The 17,500-nt window shown below is 41.2% G+C and overlaps 1 protein-coding gene across 4 annotated transcripts in view; it reads right to left on the bottom strand.

The window, feature by feature from the left end:
• The window catches only part of LOC147181617 (RNA binding protein fox-1 homolog 3-like), a 486,306-nt gene that overhangs the window by 360,632 nt on the left and 108,174 nt on the right, over positions 1–17,500 (bottom strand). For 3 of the 4 annotated variants that reach the window (XM_086090602.1, XM_086090584.1, XM_086090576.1), the window contains one exon: positions 14,834–14,901. Coding sequence is in view for 2 of the 4 variants with exons in the window: in XM_086090584.1 (XP_085946710.1) it covers positions 14,834–14,901 (68 nt within the window). In the remaining 2 variants the exon portion in view is untranslated. Of the gene's footprint in view, positions 1–10,324; positions 10,344–14,833; positions 14,902–17,500 lie in introns of those variants that run through there. The other variant, XM_086090609.1, reaches the window with a different exon arrangement.

The raw sequence follows: 17,500 nt of genomic DNA, 5'->3' as shown, positions 1-17,500 counted from the left end.
ATCTTAATTGATAACAGATTTTAAGATGGACGTTTCATACAAGTCTGATGTACAATATCAGAACCAAAGCGTTTTATAACTCTCAATGTCTCATTACATCTGATTTCAGGGTTATATTAAAAAATAATTCAAACCATCACTTAAATATTCCACTTCTGCTAAGTACTACACCATCCCAGGATGCCAGTCCGGAAGTTTCACAGAGATCCAATTTAGCATATCAGATTAAAAGTCCTTGTGTGACTGTCCATTTCCCAGATTTCAAAGTGACCATTACATTTATGTCACGTACTGGACTATCCCATGATGATACTCGGGAAGTTTCATGATAGAAGCCTTTTGAAAATTGCATATTTCTGCTGTCAGATGGAAAATTGTTATCTAACATCTAAATAGGATCAATTTCATATATATATTTTTTTTTTACAATTTATTGGTCTGTTGTCATGTTGCCTGTGTTGTTTTTTTTACACATTATTAACTAATGGAAAGTGTTGAAAATAGCTTGAGAGCAAAACTAGTAACTCTCCTGTACACTTAACTGTCTGAGAAGTGTGATAAAATTCTGCCTCTTCCCCTCACCATTATGTTGCCTCAAGAAAGTTGGAATCTTTTTTTGAGACAATTAGTGAAAATAGGTAAGCTACGAAGGTATGTCAAATACTAGGATGCCAGCCAGGAAGTTTCCCAACGTCTGATGTACTTTGCTTATCCAATCAAAAGGATTTCTGTGACTGTTATTAGCTTCTGTAAGTTACCATCCTAGGGTGCCACCCAGGGATTTATTTTTTTTTTTTTAAATATAAGATGGTGATTTCAGAGACAAAATGCGAGCAAACACAAGAAGCTCCTGGCATGAAGGAGTGCATATGCTCACTGCAGCGACCATCCAAAAATGAAAGGAAGTGAAAAAAGACGCTTTTCTGAAAATGGGAACCATCCCTACCGTGTTATTTTTGAAAAGCTGAGTAAATGCTGCTGTTCCATATCCTCCAATGGCGAGAAAACCATCAGGAGGGAGCGGAAAAAAGACCGGCTGTCGCCGCCTGTTGTTCACCCGCCTTGCCAAGCGCACCTTCGACACGCCAGGCGCCATGCGGGTGAGCACGCCGGCCGGAAAAGACGGCGTTCTTGGATGAGTTGGGACCAGCCGGAGCCATGGTGGTGCCGGTGCCAGGAGGGCAGCAGACCTCGGGGGCGGAGGGAAGGACCGGCAGTGGTGACCGGTCCTTCCCTGCCCAGCTGGACAACGGCCCATATGTGACAAGATTTCAATAAGCTGCTTGCCTTCAATTACAGGGACTGATGATCAGGCAAGAGAGAGGCAAGAGACACCATGAATGGTCACCAGTAAATCACATGGGCACATATGGACAGACGAGTATTCAGAGCTTCTATTTATTTATTTTTCTGGTGCATTTTCATATTTGTGATGGTCTAACCTCAAGCATTTTTTAGAATTTAGCAGGCCAGGATGTGCCATGCAAGTCGTTCTTGGAGACCAATAATTTTTTTATTTTTCAATGCCGCTGGCACGCCTGAAAATTTGGTGCCTGAAAGCAGACTAATCTTTAGACCTTCAAAAAGCAGGTCTAAGTTGTGGCACAGGTGTAATGCAGAGCTATGAGGCCTTTTGTTGTGGATGTCATCGTATTTCATTCATAAACAGGGTGCATTGAACCCTCTGAATCATTGTAGAATTCACTTCATTGAACGCACCGCGCCGTCTATCAAAATACCAAAAAAAAGAAAACTCCATCCAACAGTTAGACTGCGCTGGGCACAAAAATATTAACACATGTATTTATCCATTCCAGGTTTTGGTTGAGTGGGGGACTAGGTGAGGTGGTCTATACTCTGGACTGGCCGCAAGTCATTCCTACTCACATAAAAAGATTATTTAGTCCTCATACAGTAAGCATGTGAGCTGGAGACGAGCCCAAGCTTGTCTTTGGTGAAAGAAGTGGGTTACACTGTGGGCTGGTCGTCAGCCAATCACAAGGCCCAAGTAGACAAACAACCACCTCAGTACAATTTAGACACAAATCCACTAAAGCTGCGACATGCACTTTTGGTCATCAGGTTTCACTTGGGTTGGTCACCGTTATCGAGCGTGTCGCCTTTATGAACTTTGATGATGTACAAGTGTCGTAAACGCGGGCGATTAAATTAGAGACCGGATCAATACGAAGGGTCGCTTCAGGTTCAGCGGTGTGGAGAAATCTCTTTTCCCGCTGTCACATTCACGTTGCAGTAAGCTGCTGTAGTCATTACTCGCAGCTTTTGAATAGCTGACCAAATCTGTAGGAACTAATTTGTAACTTTTTTTTTGAATACGTGTTTACTGTAGTGACTAATGCAGAACTTTGCTAATGCAAATAGTAGAAAATTGCTTTTGAGCAGTATTGCATTGACCATTGATCATTGACCCGCCAACAACGCAACCAGGCAAAAAGTCGTTGCGTTTATGGCAGCGTCAAAGGTCTGCGAGTGACTCTGCGCGATACCTGTATCTGTTGATGAAAGTGCGGCATGGCAGTCGCGCCAGTGTGGGCGTACGGTAATTAGTATCAGGGAGAAGGGAGACGCGGTGGCCAACTGCTGTCTGGACATTTTACCAAGCAGGTGTGCACGGCTCCTTTACACGCGCCTTTATTTGTTTACGAAACGGCATCGGGAGCAGGTGGGATGCAGCGCCGGCGTGCTTGCCAAGTCAAATGTCGTTTACGAGCGCATCTGCAGCACCAATCTCCATATTCAAATGTCTCATGACGTCGGAAGACGCTTTGCCGAATACAGCTGCACGTTTTTATGCTTTGTTTTTTGTTATAAGGTAAATGAGTGCAGCCACCCAAGCGTATCAGCTCCTTTCACATTGCTTTTGTCCCTGTGATGCTTGGCCTGTGTGTAATGGGACATATATTGCTTAATTGATTTCAGTGTGTTTTGGGACCTTCAGTAGTAGGCTTTACTTGATCAGGATTTTTGGGGCCGATCACCGTTTTCTATTGTCTGCTGCTGGATTACGTCCAAAGACACAACAACCAGAGGTGGGTAGAGTAGCCAAAAATGTTACTTAAGTAAGAGTAGCATTACTTCAGAATAATATTACTCAAGTAAAAGTAAAAAGAAGTCATAAAAAAATCACTAAAGTGCAAGTAAAAAAGAATTTGCTGAACTCAAGTACTGAGTAACTGCTTGAACATAAAGTATGATTTATTTTTAATCATCAGAAAGAAAAAAAACTAAATTATGTGCAAATTCTGGCATCTTCAAATCATTAAAAAAAAATATAAAAAAAATTAAAAGCTCGAACAGCAATGGAAGCAGACGCGTTAACCCAAGCATGCACAATCAATTCACAAGTTGTGGCCTCACTCACAGTTTCTTAAAGCAAAAGCACCAAGACGTTGACTCTTTTGGAATCTCATCATGCCTGCCAGTCTCCAACCAGGGCCGCATTCCTGTATATAAGCAATGTGTCCGCGGATACGCTCCCACACAGTCAGTCAAGCAGAGCGCTTACCAAAGTTGCACAACAACATTTACAGATTTTGGAACTCTGTGCACACAAAAGGCACATCTCATTATTAGGCGCACCGTAGATTTTTGAAAAAAACTGAAAACTTTTAAGTGCGCCATGCCGTAAAAATACGGTAAATCTAATGAGTATAATGTGGGTAACAACTCTAGTGTAGCCCAATATAGCAGAGTAAGAGAAGCGTTACTTCACACACCTCCTCAAGTAAAAGTAAAAAGTATTTGTATTTATAGTGTGGTAAAACTACTCTTAGAAGTACTTTTTTTTTCTTCAAAAAGTTACTCACGTAAATGTAACAGAGTAAATGTAACTCTACTACCCACCTCTGACAACAAATAACATTATAGTGGTAACACAGAACAATGGACCTTTCTTAGTCGGTCCTAAAATAGTGGTGATGTGGTGACGTAGTGACGACGGAAGTGTGGGTAAAATAAAAACAGTGGACCTACGATTACAGGTTGGTTCAGCTTGGGAAAAAAATGGCGGAATTACAGAAGGGAACCCAGTGCACCAACGAATGATGAATGCCAGACCAGAAGAATATGTAAAATGCCCACCTCTAATAGTTTGGTTTGGTTTATTGAACATATTGAACATATGAATGAAATACAAAATATAAAATTAAAGTGAAAGAAAGAAAATTAAAGTTAAAAAGGAGAAGAATCATTAGCAAAGTGAGAATTTACACAGTTTACATGTTCATGTTAAAAAAATAAAAAAAAAAGAGGAGGAAGAAGTTGAAAACGTATCAAGTCCTACCCCTTATTTTTTGTAAGTTTTGACTTTTCATTATTGATACAATAATAGGTTAATATATTTCAATGAAAGAAAAAATGTATAAACCTGTTCGTGTATACAACTGCACTTTGACATGTACGTACATTTGCCAATAGCATATGTACATGTAATTCATAGGTATACAGCATAATAATTCATTTCTTCAATTTTACCAGCTCATGTCTGATTAAAAAAAAAAAATTGAACTTTCCTTTTAAATATTTTTTTAAACTAAGCAAATGACTTGCATCTTTTTAGGTCAGTACCAAAATTATTCCACAAATTAACACATTTTACAGTCCCACCTTTGCTTAATATTTGTTCTTGTTTTGATTTTTTTTGTAGGCACTTGTACCCTTTATCTCATAAGAACTCTCTCTAATTTCAAATAGCTTCTGAGAACTTTCTGAAAAATCTGGCAGAGTAGATTGTTGTATGCTTTGTACATTATTTGTGCTATTTTAAACTCAACTAAGTTGTAAAATTTCATTGTATTTAATTTAATAGTTGGCGTCGGTGGATGTTTATTTTGCGGTGTGTTTTTCCATCATTTTAACGGCGTGATGTGCCGACGGTCAAGTCGACGCCACAGGCTGTAGGCGTGGGTCATATTTGCCTGACATTGGATTGGTGTATCGAAGCCTAAAGACACAGGCGATTAAACATCAATTTTACAGGTAACCTCTCTTATTCCGAAACTGTGTGAAACTCTGTGTTAAAGAGGCTTTCCAGGAACGAGCTAATCGGCAGTGTCTCAGGCTTTGCTTGAGCGTGAGGAGATAATTAGCCAGGCCGGCCGCATGGAGGGAAGCCTAATGACTTCCGATAAGAGCTCCTCACTGTGAGGACGACCATCAGATGGAAAAAACACACAGATTAGCAAACACCCCAGGGGCTACACTAGGACAATCAGTACAACGGCCCACCAGTAGTTGGCAGTGCACGGGCACATCAAAGAACAACCTAGAAACATGGAGAAAAACAGTTTTTGAATCGCTGTCCACTGTAGTGAAATATGCCCAACTGACTCGCGCTCGTAGAAATAAAGAGCTACAGAATAGATGCCCACTATAGTGACTAGAGCATATGTAAACAGCTGCCAAACTGTGGTTGATACTGAATGAGGAACAGGCAAAACGAGCCTTTCCTCCTCCCTCGTCAGGATGAATGATAGTCGTCTCTCCCGCTAGAGGCGATCGGGTATTAGCATTAGCCCCTCCCTCCGGAGGCATGAAGCTAATACCGACGTTCATTAGCATGCACAGTCAACAACAACAACAACAACAACACGGCGCCGATATTTACAGTCGCACGCCGGGGGAGCGAATAAACGGTGTGATTAACAAGTTTTCCTGACGCCCGGCGCGCGCCGAACACCAGGCGTCACCTCGCCGACTTAATGGCTCTTAATGGCTTCTTAACGACTTCTTAACGACTTCATCAGGAAGATCCTGCAAAAGCACATTCTGACACGTGGGGGTCGCACCCCCTCCATTGGGAGGGAGCGTCACATTGCAAAATATATGCTCACCTGACACAGAAATCCATGGGAAAAGCATGGATGTCGGCATGGATGGCAGCTGTGAAAAAGGGGATATACTAGTGTGTCATAGTTTATCATTTGCACACTTGCTGTGCAGCAGATTTTCAACTGATCATATTTTGTGTTGTGTCGTGCTGTTTGTGAATTTGCTCACCTTCAGTGTAACAGCGCCTTGAGAGTAACCTGACTTATAAGTTTTTTTAAGATATGAGCTGCCATTTTTTCTTTTGATTTGCAAAAAAAAACCTTGACATAAAGTATGGTTGTACATGATGGCTGCAGTAAGCTCAATCAATTTACAGCACAATAAAAAAAAGTTTATTATCAAACTAAATATTAAAGAGAATTACACGCTGTGTATTTACAACAGCCACAGAGCCTTTACGAGCTTGATGCTAATACATAATGGGAACTTTAGTAAACGTGCTAATGAATAGCATCGAGATGGCAGTGGTATTACCCACATAGTTGACCAAATTTTCAAGCAACAAATGCGGATTATAAAACAATACTCACAAATATTCTTTATCCTCTGTGAAGAATGACTGAATCATTCTACTTGACAAGTGTCATTTGAGTCCACAATGTTTGAAGTGTTTAGGGCACAAAAAATGTGTCAAAGTGTGTTTCTAGAGCGTAAAGGTTTTAATTTCAGTATATTCAGAGTAAATACAAAAAAAAATTAAGAGTGACATGCTATTTTTAATCTTTTCATGAGTAGGCCTTCATGGCCATTTTCACATCTCCGTATTGACAAACATAATATTTGCATCCAAAATATCACCAAATACATTAGATTTTTATCAAACCTTTATTATTTCCACAAGTATAAGTGTGTCACTGATTCCATAAAATATATTTATCAAAAATAAAAATATTGATCCTTTCTTAGGTCGGTCTTCTGACAACTTCACAACTCTGGCGGGACTCTGAAGTATCCAGTTAAGGTGAAGGGTATTGGATTTATAATGGGTTTCAGGTGAATTAAAGAGCACAAACACGCACGCACGCACGCACACACACACGCACAAGAAAAAAAGAGAGAAAGAGCGATGATGATGACATGTTGACTCGCAGAGGCTACCTAATGAATAATACTGAGCTCTCAGAAAACAAAAATAAATAAATAAATAAATAAACAAAAATGTTATTTTTAGTAAAAACTGTATTATTTCCCTCAGTTTATCTTACCACCCCCCGTCACATTTACAAGTCTTAATTAGACCCCAAGTGCTTGCAGAGGAGTTAAAATTTGCTTGTTCTTGACCATGTGTTACAAAATATTTGTATTGTTAAATGTTTCACTTTTTGAGAAGTTAAATTGTTGCCTTTGACCAATTTTCTACAATTACTGTTAAGATGTTCTTAAAGAGAATTAAATGCTTATCAATTTTTTGAATGTTTCATATTTCATGTTGTTGACATATTGAATGTTCAGTATTTGTTACAGCACATGATTATACATGCACTTTTCTAGCAAAGTGTATTAAATCCAAATTTTTGATATTATTATTATTTTCTGATATTGTATCATTGTTATCAACATCATGTTTACATTTTCATATCGAGAATTAACAAAAGTGTTGAATATCAAATGAATGCTAAAACCAACAGATCATGTTATTAATAACGATTTTATGCCTGAGGTCGGAAAATATGTTTTTGGGTGGATTGACATGTATTTCATATTGTGGATTCTGAAAAAGGGAGTTTGCTCTGCATGAACATTTTACAAATTACAAGTTGTAAATGTCACCTGTTTTGGAGAGTGACTTGACTAATATTAGTGCCATACTGAAGAGCTGAGACCATTTCTGTAAAATATGTCTATAGTATACTGCCCCCGGGTGGTCAAGAATTGAACACCAGAAGGAGCAGCTCAGTGTCCATTGAATTGAAGCATGATAAATGTCTTGATTCTATACAGTAAATTTAAAAGGCTGTTCAGTGTAGTGACTGACGGACAACTTTTTGAACAGATAATCACTGTAGTGACTGATGGAGAAGATTTTTTGAGTAGCTAGGCACTATGAAACACATGCTGTGTGTGAAAGGCTGTCCTGCAACGACACATTCTGACATGCGGGGGCCGCCCCACTCGAGGGGGTCGCCGTCACGCTGCAGAAATCAGCTCGTCTGACATGGAAATCCACGGCGGGAGTACAGAAAAAACCCAGCCGCAGCGGTAAAAATGTGGAGCGGTGGCTGTCGACGTTGGGCCAACATGGCGGCGTCACGTTCCTGTGGGAACATCGGAGTGACACGGCGGTGGCGTTGCGTAACCGGAATGAGCAAGCGAGCTTGGAGGAAAACCCACTCGGAGCTGACGCAAGCGGAGAAGCACGGCGAGTTCAGCGGCTCATTACAGACGTTTCCACACGCAGCAAACCGAGCGGAACCTTCCAGGTCATCCGCGTGTCACCGATGGTGTCAGCCGGTCACAAACAATCTCTGAGTCTGCGCCGTCCAAAAGCTCTTTTCATCCCGGCCTCGCTCGGATTAACACAAGGCGCTTTGAAGACATTTCTTAATTATTTGGATGAGCAAGTAAAAAAAGTTGATTAGGCAGACAGACGAGCGATGGCGTCACTGGACTAAAAATAACAATTGTGAAGAGAAAATGGAGCAATGAGGAAGAGTTTGTTTATCAGCCTAGAGACACCACTGTGGATGGGGGTCTCTTTCAAGGCCTGTGAAAGCAGCCAGCAGGTCCACTGAGATTTACTGTAATGGAAAAAGGAAAATCTTTTACTCTAGCCCAGCGGTCTCCAACCTTTTTTCCACCGCGAGCTACTTTTAGAAAAGCAAAACAGAATCGAGCTACTCATGTTTCACAACATTTATTTTTAAGCCAAATTTATATATATATATGTATTTGACATTTTCAGTTAAATGTTTGTTTGTTTTTACATTTATTTAATGGGCAAAAGTGTTTTATAAAATAAATGAAGGCAAAGTTCTATTTATCTTTTTTTCCTAATAATGAAAAGACCTCAAAGTGCAACTTAACGTACATTCCCTTCCCTTAAACATGGAGAGTGAATTAGAAAGTAGCCTTGGTCCAGAATAAAGAAAGGAAGCCGGGCACCAGCTGTCAAACTCATTTATGTTACCAGCCAGGCACCCGTTACTATTGCTAACAGCTAGCTGCTAGCCACTAACGTCGGAGATTTGTGCAGTGCCATACAATGACGGCGTAATTAACTAGCAGTTTCTTACCGTCCTAAATTAGCGATTGACTATAAATTCGGGATAGCGTTGTTTTGATGTTTGTCGCAACTATAGAATGTCAATAAAAAGTACGATAAGGAAATCCTAAACGTCGAATAGGGAAGGCAAGCTTGCCATCACGCCGCGACACGGCCCAACTTCAAATTAAAAGTCTACTAAGGCTATTTGCATTGCCGTCAGTGTATTATTTGGAACGCTTTATTTTCCAATTAGCCTTAACTATCTGTCCGCAAGCTACTCAAACTACGCTGCGAGCTACCCTTTGGAGAAGCCTGCTCGAGCCCTACACCTAACTGTGTTCATAATAACCCAAACCCAAACCTTCACCCTAACCCCTCTAACCCTATTTTCCAACCCGCAATTTTAACCCAAATCCCGCTCATCATTAACTTAACCCTGGCCCCACTCGAAAAAACAAAACAATCCCCTTAAAGTTACACCTAAATTGATTGTATAGAATGTAACAGGAAACTTGCTTTGGTTTTCTGCGGGTACGTCAGCAAACGCAGAAAATCCAGATTCAAATTGTGTATCTTAAAACTATGAGGCAGACTTTCTAATCAGTCACCCACTTTACTATCTACAAAGAATCATCCCTCCCTTTTCGATAGTACTTGGTATCATTAGGGGTAGAGTGACTGGAAGCCTCTCTCAACTGACCTTGGGGTACACCCTGGACTGGTCGCCCAGCAAATCCAAGGGCACATAGAGGCACACAAACACACACAAAACATTCACACTTACGTCTATAGATTGTGAATCGTCAATAAAGTATGTTTTTAGAAAGGAAGACACAAACTCAATACAGGAAGGCGGAAGCTGAGTTTCGAACCCAGAATCTTAGAGTCATGAGCCAGATTTACTAAGCATTAACTTAGAAAGAAAACAAACAAAAACAACAGAGCAATTTGGGCTGTAGATGATGTCAAAAGTTTGCAGGAAAATATATTGGGGATATGATTGATGGCCAAAATGTAAAAATAAATAAATACAACTGCAAATAAAACCAGATTCAGGGACAACAGATTGTGTCTGTAACTGTGCCACAATTGCTGCAGTCCCGACTTTCCTTGAAGTGCAAATGAAATCTCCTGAGCGAGACAATTATGGGATTTGTGACCCAAACACTTGTGCTAAATTTAGCTCCCCCGGGCGGCCGTGTTTGACTTGCTATGTTGCGGACGGCTTTGCTTTGCTTGGCTTTGTGTGTGTCGGTCGTGTGTGCTTACATAACGGCGAGGCTTCCAGGCTTCCGCTGCGAGCGTGGGCTTGCGGGAAAAAGTGCCGGTGGGAGAGAACGGAAGAACTACAGAGGACGAAAAAGCGACACCCCCACCCCCACTCACAACCTCCCCACAATGCCGCCCCCCTGCTCATTAGCTTAAGCGTGGTGTGCATCCTGCATGATAACATTTGAAGTAAAAAAATAAAAAAATAAAAAAGAGAAGCAAAGCTCCGCTCTTACTTTCCCGCCATCTGTTCCACTTGGAGAGGAGCTTGCCATTTCAACTACCATTCCCCCCTCCCTCCCGAAGCGGCACATTTCCCGCCTCCTCATTCCAGAGTGCACCTTCTTCTCTTGGATGCGGGTGCTTAGCATATCTAAATCCGGCGTGCCAAACACAATGTGACACACCACAATTTCAGGTCAGCGTAGATAGAAGAAGAAAAAAAAGTGTGTGTGTGTGTGGGGGGGGGGGGGGGGGTATTACGGCGGCGATGATTGTCGCCGCGCCGTGGCGGTAATCATTTCCATGCAGGAACGCCGACGGGACGCGCTTTTGCGACTTGACCGCCATCATTATCTCGTCTCTGGCTAAACAATGCAGAGTACAGAAAGATATACCAGCCTGAATATAATTGGAAGAAATAAATCCGAGATGGACAAAATCATCTTTATTGACGCTGACAAAGATGTGGTGTCTCGACAAACTACCCGTCCACCCTAATACTAACCTACTCCTACTGGGACATTCATATATCAACTGTACTATTTTCCAAAGAGACATAATTCCTTCCAAAGCTGGCGTCCTTACAAATTGAGCTACTTTAACTCTCCACATTGTTGTTTACTGCCGACCCTCCAGCTCCCCCATCGGGGGCAGCCCAGCTGACCCATGTGTGCGCAACCAGCGAGCGTCACAAATGGAAGTGTCTCCCGGAGTCATTATTTATGCGGAAACGCCCTTGGGGAGTCTTTGCACTTGTTTGCCGAGTCTGCGAGTAAATGAGCCGCTTGCTTCCAATTTGTCCTGGACCAGCAAGCCACCCTGCCACCTTGGGCACGTGCGTTGATGTTTGTGTGTCTGCGCATGGGTGTAAATGTGTTTGTTTATCGGACTGCCGGGAACCGACCCGGAACTGCAGACACTGAGGTCTTCAGGGTGCTTGGAGACCGAGACACAACATTGAGGACGAGGACAAAGATACCAAGCGGCAACTTCATGACGGAGGACAAATAGCACCGACATCTACAGGGAAAAAAAGCTTACTATGCATTTACACTTAAGAAATGTTTTCCATGAACTTTTGAAGGACCACGGGGCGTTTGAAAGGCGGGAACTAGTGTGCAATGGTCGTTCCAGTAGTAATTCATCAGGACACAGTCCTGACGAATTACTAGAAACAATGGAAATTGGTGTGGCAATGGATTAGTTGAAGAAACTTCAATTAACAAGAACCAATATTTCCTGGAACTGTAGCTGGGATTGCACCTTTACCATTTCAAATGGTCACTTTGCTGGACTATAACCCATACACTATCCGCACAACTCCAACAAATGGGCCACATGTTTAATTCCAGGAATTTCAAGTTGCACGAACAAAAAGCTTCTGGAACTATGAGTAGAAGTGAATTTTTACATTAAGTAAAATTCAAATAACACTTTATTGGAACCTAACCCCAGCAAACATGCAGAATCTCTTGACCCTAACCCGCCAAAAATGTTAGACACCTAATAAAATGGCTTTAATGGACTCTAGCCTTAACTCCCCAAACATTAAGAAATGGTCACAGGTTAAGATCCTGCAATTATAACTACAGAACAAAAAGTGACTTCCAGTGAAGTATATTTTATGCAAAGTAATATTCTAAATGTTACTTCATTGGATCCTAGGTCCACCAGGGCCCATAGATATAGCACAAGGAACTAGAGGTATCAAGACCTAAACTTCTTGAACTTTAGATGGAAATGCAGGTTTAGTTCATCTTCACCACAATATTAAAAAATAAAAAGTAGGGATGCACCGAAATGAAAATGGTTGGCCAAAACCGAAAACCGAAAATAAAAATGCTTGGCCGAAAAAAAATTATGCCAATTTTTACTATCATTGCATTTATTATAATTAATCAAAATTATAATATTATTATAAAATATTTATTTAGCACTAGCATTTTAACCAAGCACAATATAAATTGAAATGTGCCCACACCGCAGACATGTTGGCTAATGCTACATTAAACACCAAACGAGGGTTGAGCATTTTCTGGCAGTGCGATTGCACTTCATAGTCAATGTAGTTCGCACAGGCAGGCACGGATGCGTGTGGCGGGACAAGGTGCGGCACACGTAAAATCGTCACATTCACATATTCACCAACGTTTAAAAATAAAAAAATACATTTGTTCGCACCCGCTAATCGGCTTCAGGAACGGACTGCAGTCACACACAGCGTCCTGTACAGGTCTGCCGCCACCCGGAGAGCGCGGTAAGTGTTTCCGTGTTTAAAACTGTTGATAGCAATAGTGCTAGCATTAGCTAAAGTATTTAGCACAGCCACCGGGGATGCCAGTGAAAAAGTGGAAGCGTTCGAGGGGCACTTATAAAAAATAAAAAATAAAAGGAAGGCGCTACGGGAGAAAGAGTGGCTCACCTGTACTGCAGTACACGGCAATTCTGTCTTTTTTCGACTCACTTAAATGTCGTACACCAAGCGATGCCCCTCTCCTTCGGTGTGCGCAATGACCGACCGGTGAAAAGCCAGCAAAAAGAAAAGGCGGACACTGACCCCCGCGTTCGCTGTTTAATTCAAACAGACGCTTGCTTGCAGTGGGGTTTTTTTTGCGAGCGGCACCGCAACCTATTTGGGTCGTATTCTTTCGGCTTTAATTAAATTTCACCCGAATGCCGAAAATGGCAAAAATAGCCATTTTCGGCAAAATTTTTCTGTGGCCGAATATTCGGCGCATCATTAATAAAAAGTATTTAATTGAGTTATATGGCCCAAGACAAAACAACATGGTAACTAGTACCTGCAGCCATGCAAAGAACCACAATACATTGTGGGATAATCCAGAAAACATCAAAGCAGAACATGGCAGCTGTGTGTGACATGTATTAGCATTAGCATTGTGTGCTGACTTTAGGTGTAAGACTTTTGTAGGGCAAGCGAGTGACAAGACAGGAAGAAAAAAAGAGAAGCCATGCGATTAGGAGGGGGAAAAAAATGACGGAAGCCTCTAACGAGCTCCCCCGCTAAAGCACTCCAACACCTCTGGGGCTTAATTGCCGGGAGGGAACATTATCCCGTCTGGCTCTGCGCCGGGATTGGCCGAGCATACCTGCCGGATGCGCTCCCTCGCTTTTCCTCCACATTGATCCGTGTAATCCCCTCAGGCCTGCCTCCTGCCGAGAACCCGGTCCTTCATCTTCTCTGGGAACGTCTCCCGCTCGTCAGGGGTGCACCCCACAAATCCTCCAACTCGAGACTCGGGTCCAATCAGAACAAGGCAGCGCCAGAGAGGGTTGAATGAAAAGATTTGATGCCCTACTTTCTGTAGGGGCTACCCCAGAGAAAACCTTTTGTTTCTCAAGCGCTGAGTCATCACATAACAAGAACAGTTTCCTCCTCAAGACACATTGAAGTCCTGAATGATGTCATGTTTTTTGTCTTAGGTGGCATCGTCATTAACGTCACTGTCATTATCAGTATGGTCATGATCGGCATCATCATGATCATCCGTGTTCTCGCCATCGACATTATTGTTGTGGTCATCAGTTCCATCGTTATCGCCATTGTTATCGTCATTGTGAATTTGTGATCATCATTTCCACAATAGTCCTCTTCGTTGTCACCTCTCACCATCATCATTGGGACTGTCATCATTCTCATAGTGTTGTCATCATTGGCATAATCGTTATCATAATCAAAGTTATAGTCTCTATAGTTGCCATAATCAACATAATTGTTGTGAACATTGCGGTCATTTTCATCGTTGTTATCAAAATCGTCTTCAACTTTATTATCACCGTTGTTATCAATACCATCGTTGACATGATTATTGTGATCATACTCATTGTCATCATTGGTATAATAGAAATAATAATAATAATAGTATAATCGTCATATTTTCCTAATTGCCTGAATCACCATCAGAGTCATCGTCTTTGTCGTTTCCATTGTTGTTATTTTCACAATATCACAATATCATCATAGTTAAAGGTTGCAATTGTCATCATCCTCATTGTCACTTGTCCCCATCATCATCATCATCATCCCCATTTTCATCATTGTCATCTGCTTTTCTATAATCATCACTGTCGTTAACACCATCGTCAATATCTTCACCAGTGTTGTTGTTGTGGTCATCGTTTACTGTTACTCGTGTGGTCATCACCATCATCTTGATCATTCATGTCAACATCATCAAGAATACCAAGAGCTTCATCATCTCTCTATCATTAATGTCATCAACGCCACCATCATCACTGCTTGTCCAACTTGTTTTGACTTCCTACCTGTCTGAAGGTCCTCTGTTCAAAGGTGTGGGTCAGCAGAGGCAGCACGAAGCCCAACGCCGATCTGTCTGTGAACCGTAAAGAGAAGACCAGATTAATTCACAAGAACTAGGAAAATGTATAGGGAAATCTCAAATTTTGGGACATTACAGCAACGATAGGATAAGATGTGGCATGGATACCGTTCAAATTCACTCATGTTCAGAACAACAGTAGTTTCTCAAAGTGGACTTTATGTAATCCATCGTGAGAACTCCAACAAAAACATCTTCAGTACTGATGTTTATCCTCAGTTATTTCAAGCACAAACAGATAATGATCAAGATCAAAAGTGTTCACAGCAATAGCAGCAGTGAGACAATTGGTAGAGCACCTGCCAATAATACACACTGGTTTTTACTTTTCATTTTATCTGATTCTTTGCAAGCATTTAATACATACATGTAATAACATTTCAAAATCGATAGTTTTTTCTTCCCCATATAACCATAATCCTTATTTTCATTCAATAGTCGTTGCTGTGAGGATTTCTCAAGGTCACATTAGATCATTACAACCGTAGTTATTGCACTAAGAAACAACATGCACTCCACTTTAGCTTGTAAAGATGGTCAATAACCGCGTGTGTGTTTGTGCGAGAGACACAGAGGTTGAGTGCAAACATGGGGCACAGACGCCTCGTAAAACGCATCCTGAGAGTGACTTAACGACCTTAACATGAGCAGGTACACGGGGAGAGGGCAGCGAGGCTACACACGCACCCACGTACATACACACACAGCGGCAGACAAACCACTACAGAGAGCATGAGAATAAACAGGAAATGTATGTAAACGCTCAATTTACTGAGTGCTGCTGATGGACTGGAAACACACGCGCGAATACACACACATGCACATACAATCGTGAAGACAACGTGCACAAAAACAGACATGTGCAGTACACAAAAAATGCACAAACATACACTTAAAATCAAAGGTGCAAGGTACTGACAGAAACACATAAATGTAAACACACACAGAAATGTAAAAACATACACGCATAGACACGTAGATACACACGCACACAAAACAGCAGGGATTAAATTCAATGTAATGCATTTCACCTCTTTTTTTCTTTTTCTTTTTTTCTTTTTAAATGATCGAACCCTAACATGCTAACAATTGAAATGCTGATAAAACCAGATAGTAATTGGAGGGAAAAACGTAAAGAGGAATATCACCATGGGTTTGAACCGCTGGAATGCTAACACATAGCAGGATAACAAAGAGTAAAGAAAGCACTAAGTAAGATCGCTTTGGATTTTACAATTTGCCCTAAAGTGACGTACCATTTCAAACAAGACAAAAAATGCTAACATGCTAACAGTTGATATACTGTAACTGACATTTGTAATTCTAATACACAGCAAGACTCATGAGGAAAGCACTGGGGTAGACTGAAAAGAATGTTATGTCTCGTAATAGTCATTTAAAATGAGACTTAAACACTAACATGGTATTCTAGCATATTGCTAACATTTGGTATGCTAACACAAAGCAAGATATCAAGCTGGGGACAAAATGCACTGATATAGATTGATAAATATTTTACATTTTGCCCTTTAGTCAAAAACTACTGTATTTAAAAATTTGAAATTCATTTGAAATTCAAATGGATCAAATGCTAACATGCTAACAGTTGGAATGCTAACATGGAGCAGATTGCTAAGGACTTTCCATATTGTGTTCCATATGAGGACGAACGCTTGTCGACAGCTTGAGTAGCGCCAACATTAACGTCGGGAGTCGCATTTACTGCGTCTGCTACAGGCGGCGCAGATGCTCGCGAACTTGCCGCCGGTGCCCGCCTGCCGTCTGCCAGCTGGCGCCGCCCCATCCTGCCACACACCGACGCCCACCGATCACCACCCGCTTCCACCTCCGCCATGTGGCATCATAACGACTTGTTTGTCCTGTTGTGACATCATCTAGTTCTAATTATAGTTCCACAATAATGCCCTGGATAAGAATCACAGTTGCCATTTTCTCACAGCCCTCAATCTCCTCATGAATAAAAAAACAAAAAAGGGGTAGGACTAGATACGTTTTCAACTTTCTCCTAACCCCTCTTGAACATATGAACTCTTTTCTTTCTTCCTATTTTTGTTTTTCTTTTTTTACTTCAACTTGTATTTTAAACTTGTGATGTGTTTTGTGTTTCGTTTATGTTTATATGTTCAATAAAACCATAAACCATATATAAAAAAACATGGTCTTCCACATCCTGAGAAGTAAATATAGGAGACTGTCAGTCTCTGGTTAACCTGTTTGCTCTGTGCAGATGTTGAATAATTAGACTCCACAGTATCCACTTTGCTGCAAAGCTCATATTTTTTCACTTCACTTAGTCTCCTCATAAATAAAATGTGCTTTCACAAGCCAAGACGTACAGTGCTGCTCAAAGGTTTTTTGGAAGTTCCTTCTGTGGACAGATGAGTCCAAAATTAAACTGTTTGGTCACTACTAAAACAGTCATGTTTGGTAAAAAGATAACACCAGCAAAAGAACTTTCTCCCTAAAGTGAAGCAGGGTGGTGAGACTGTTCAGTTCTGGGCTGGCTTTTCATCCTCAACTCCACATAGTCCAGGGAATCATGAATTCAGAGGAATATTGTGAAATCCTGGAA

Source organism: Leptonotus elevatus, chromosome 1 (assembly GCF_054856555.1).
Source record: "Leptonotus elevatus isolate MCC_2025b chromosome 1, RoL_Lele_1.0, whole genome shotgun sequence".
Classification (NCBI taxonomy): domain Eukaryota; kingdom Metazoa; phylum Chordata; class Actinopteri; order Syngnathiformes; family Syngnathidae; genus Leptonotus; species Leptonotus elevatus.
The sequence above is the reverse complement of the archived record's forward strand: the minus strand, read 5'-3'. Positions and strand labels throughout refer to the sequence as shown.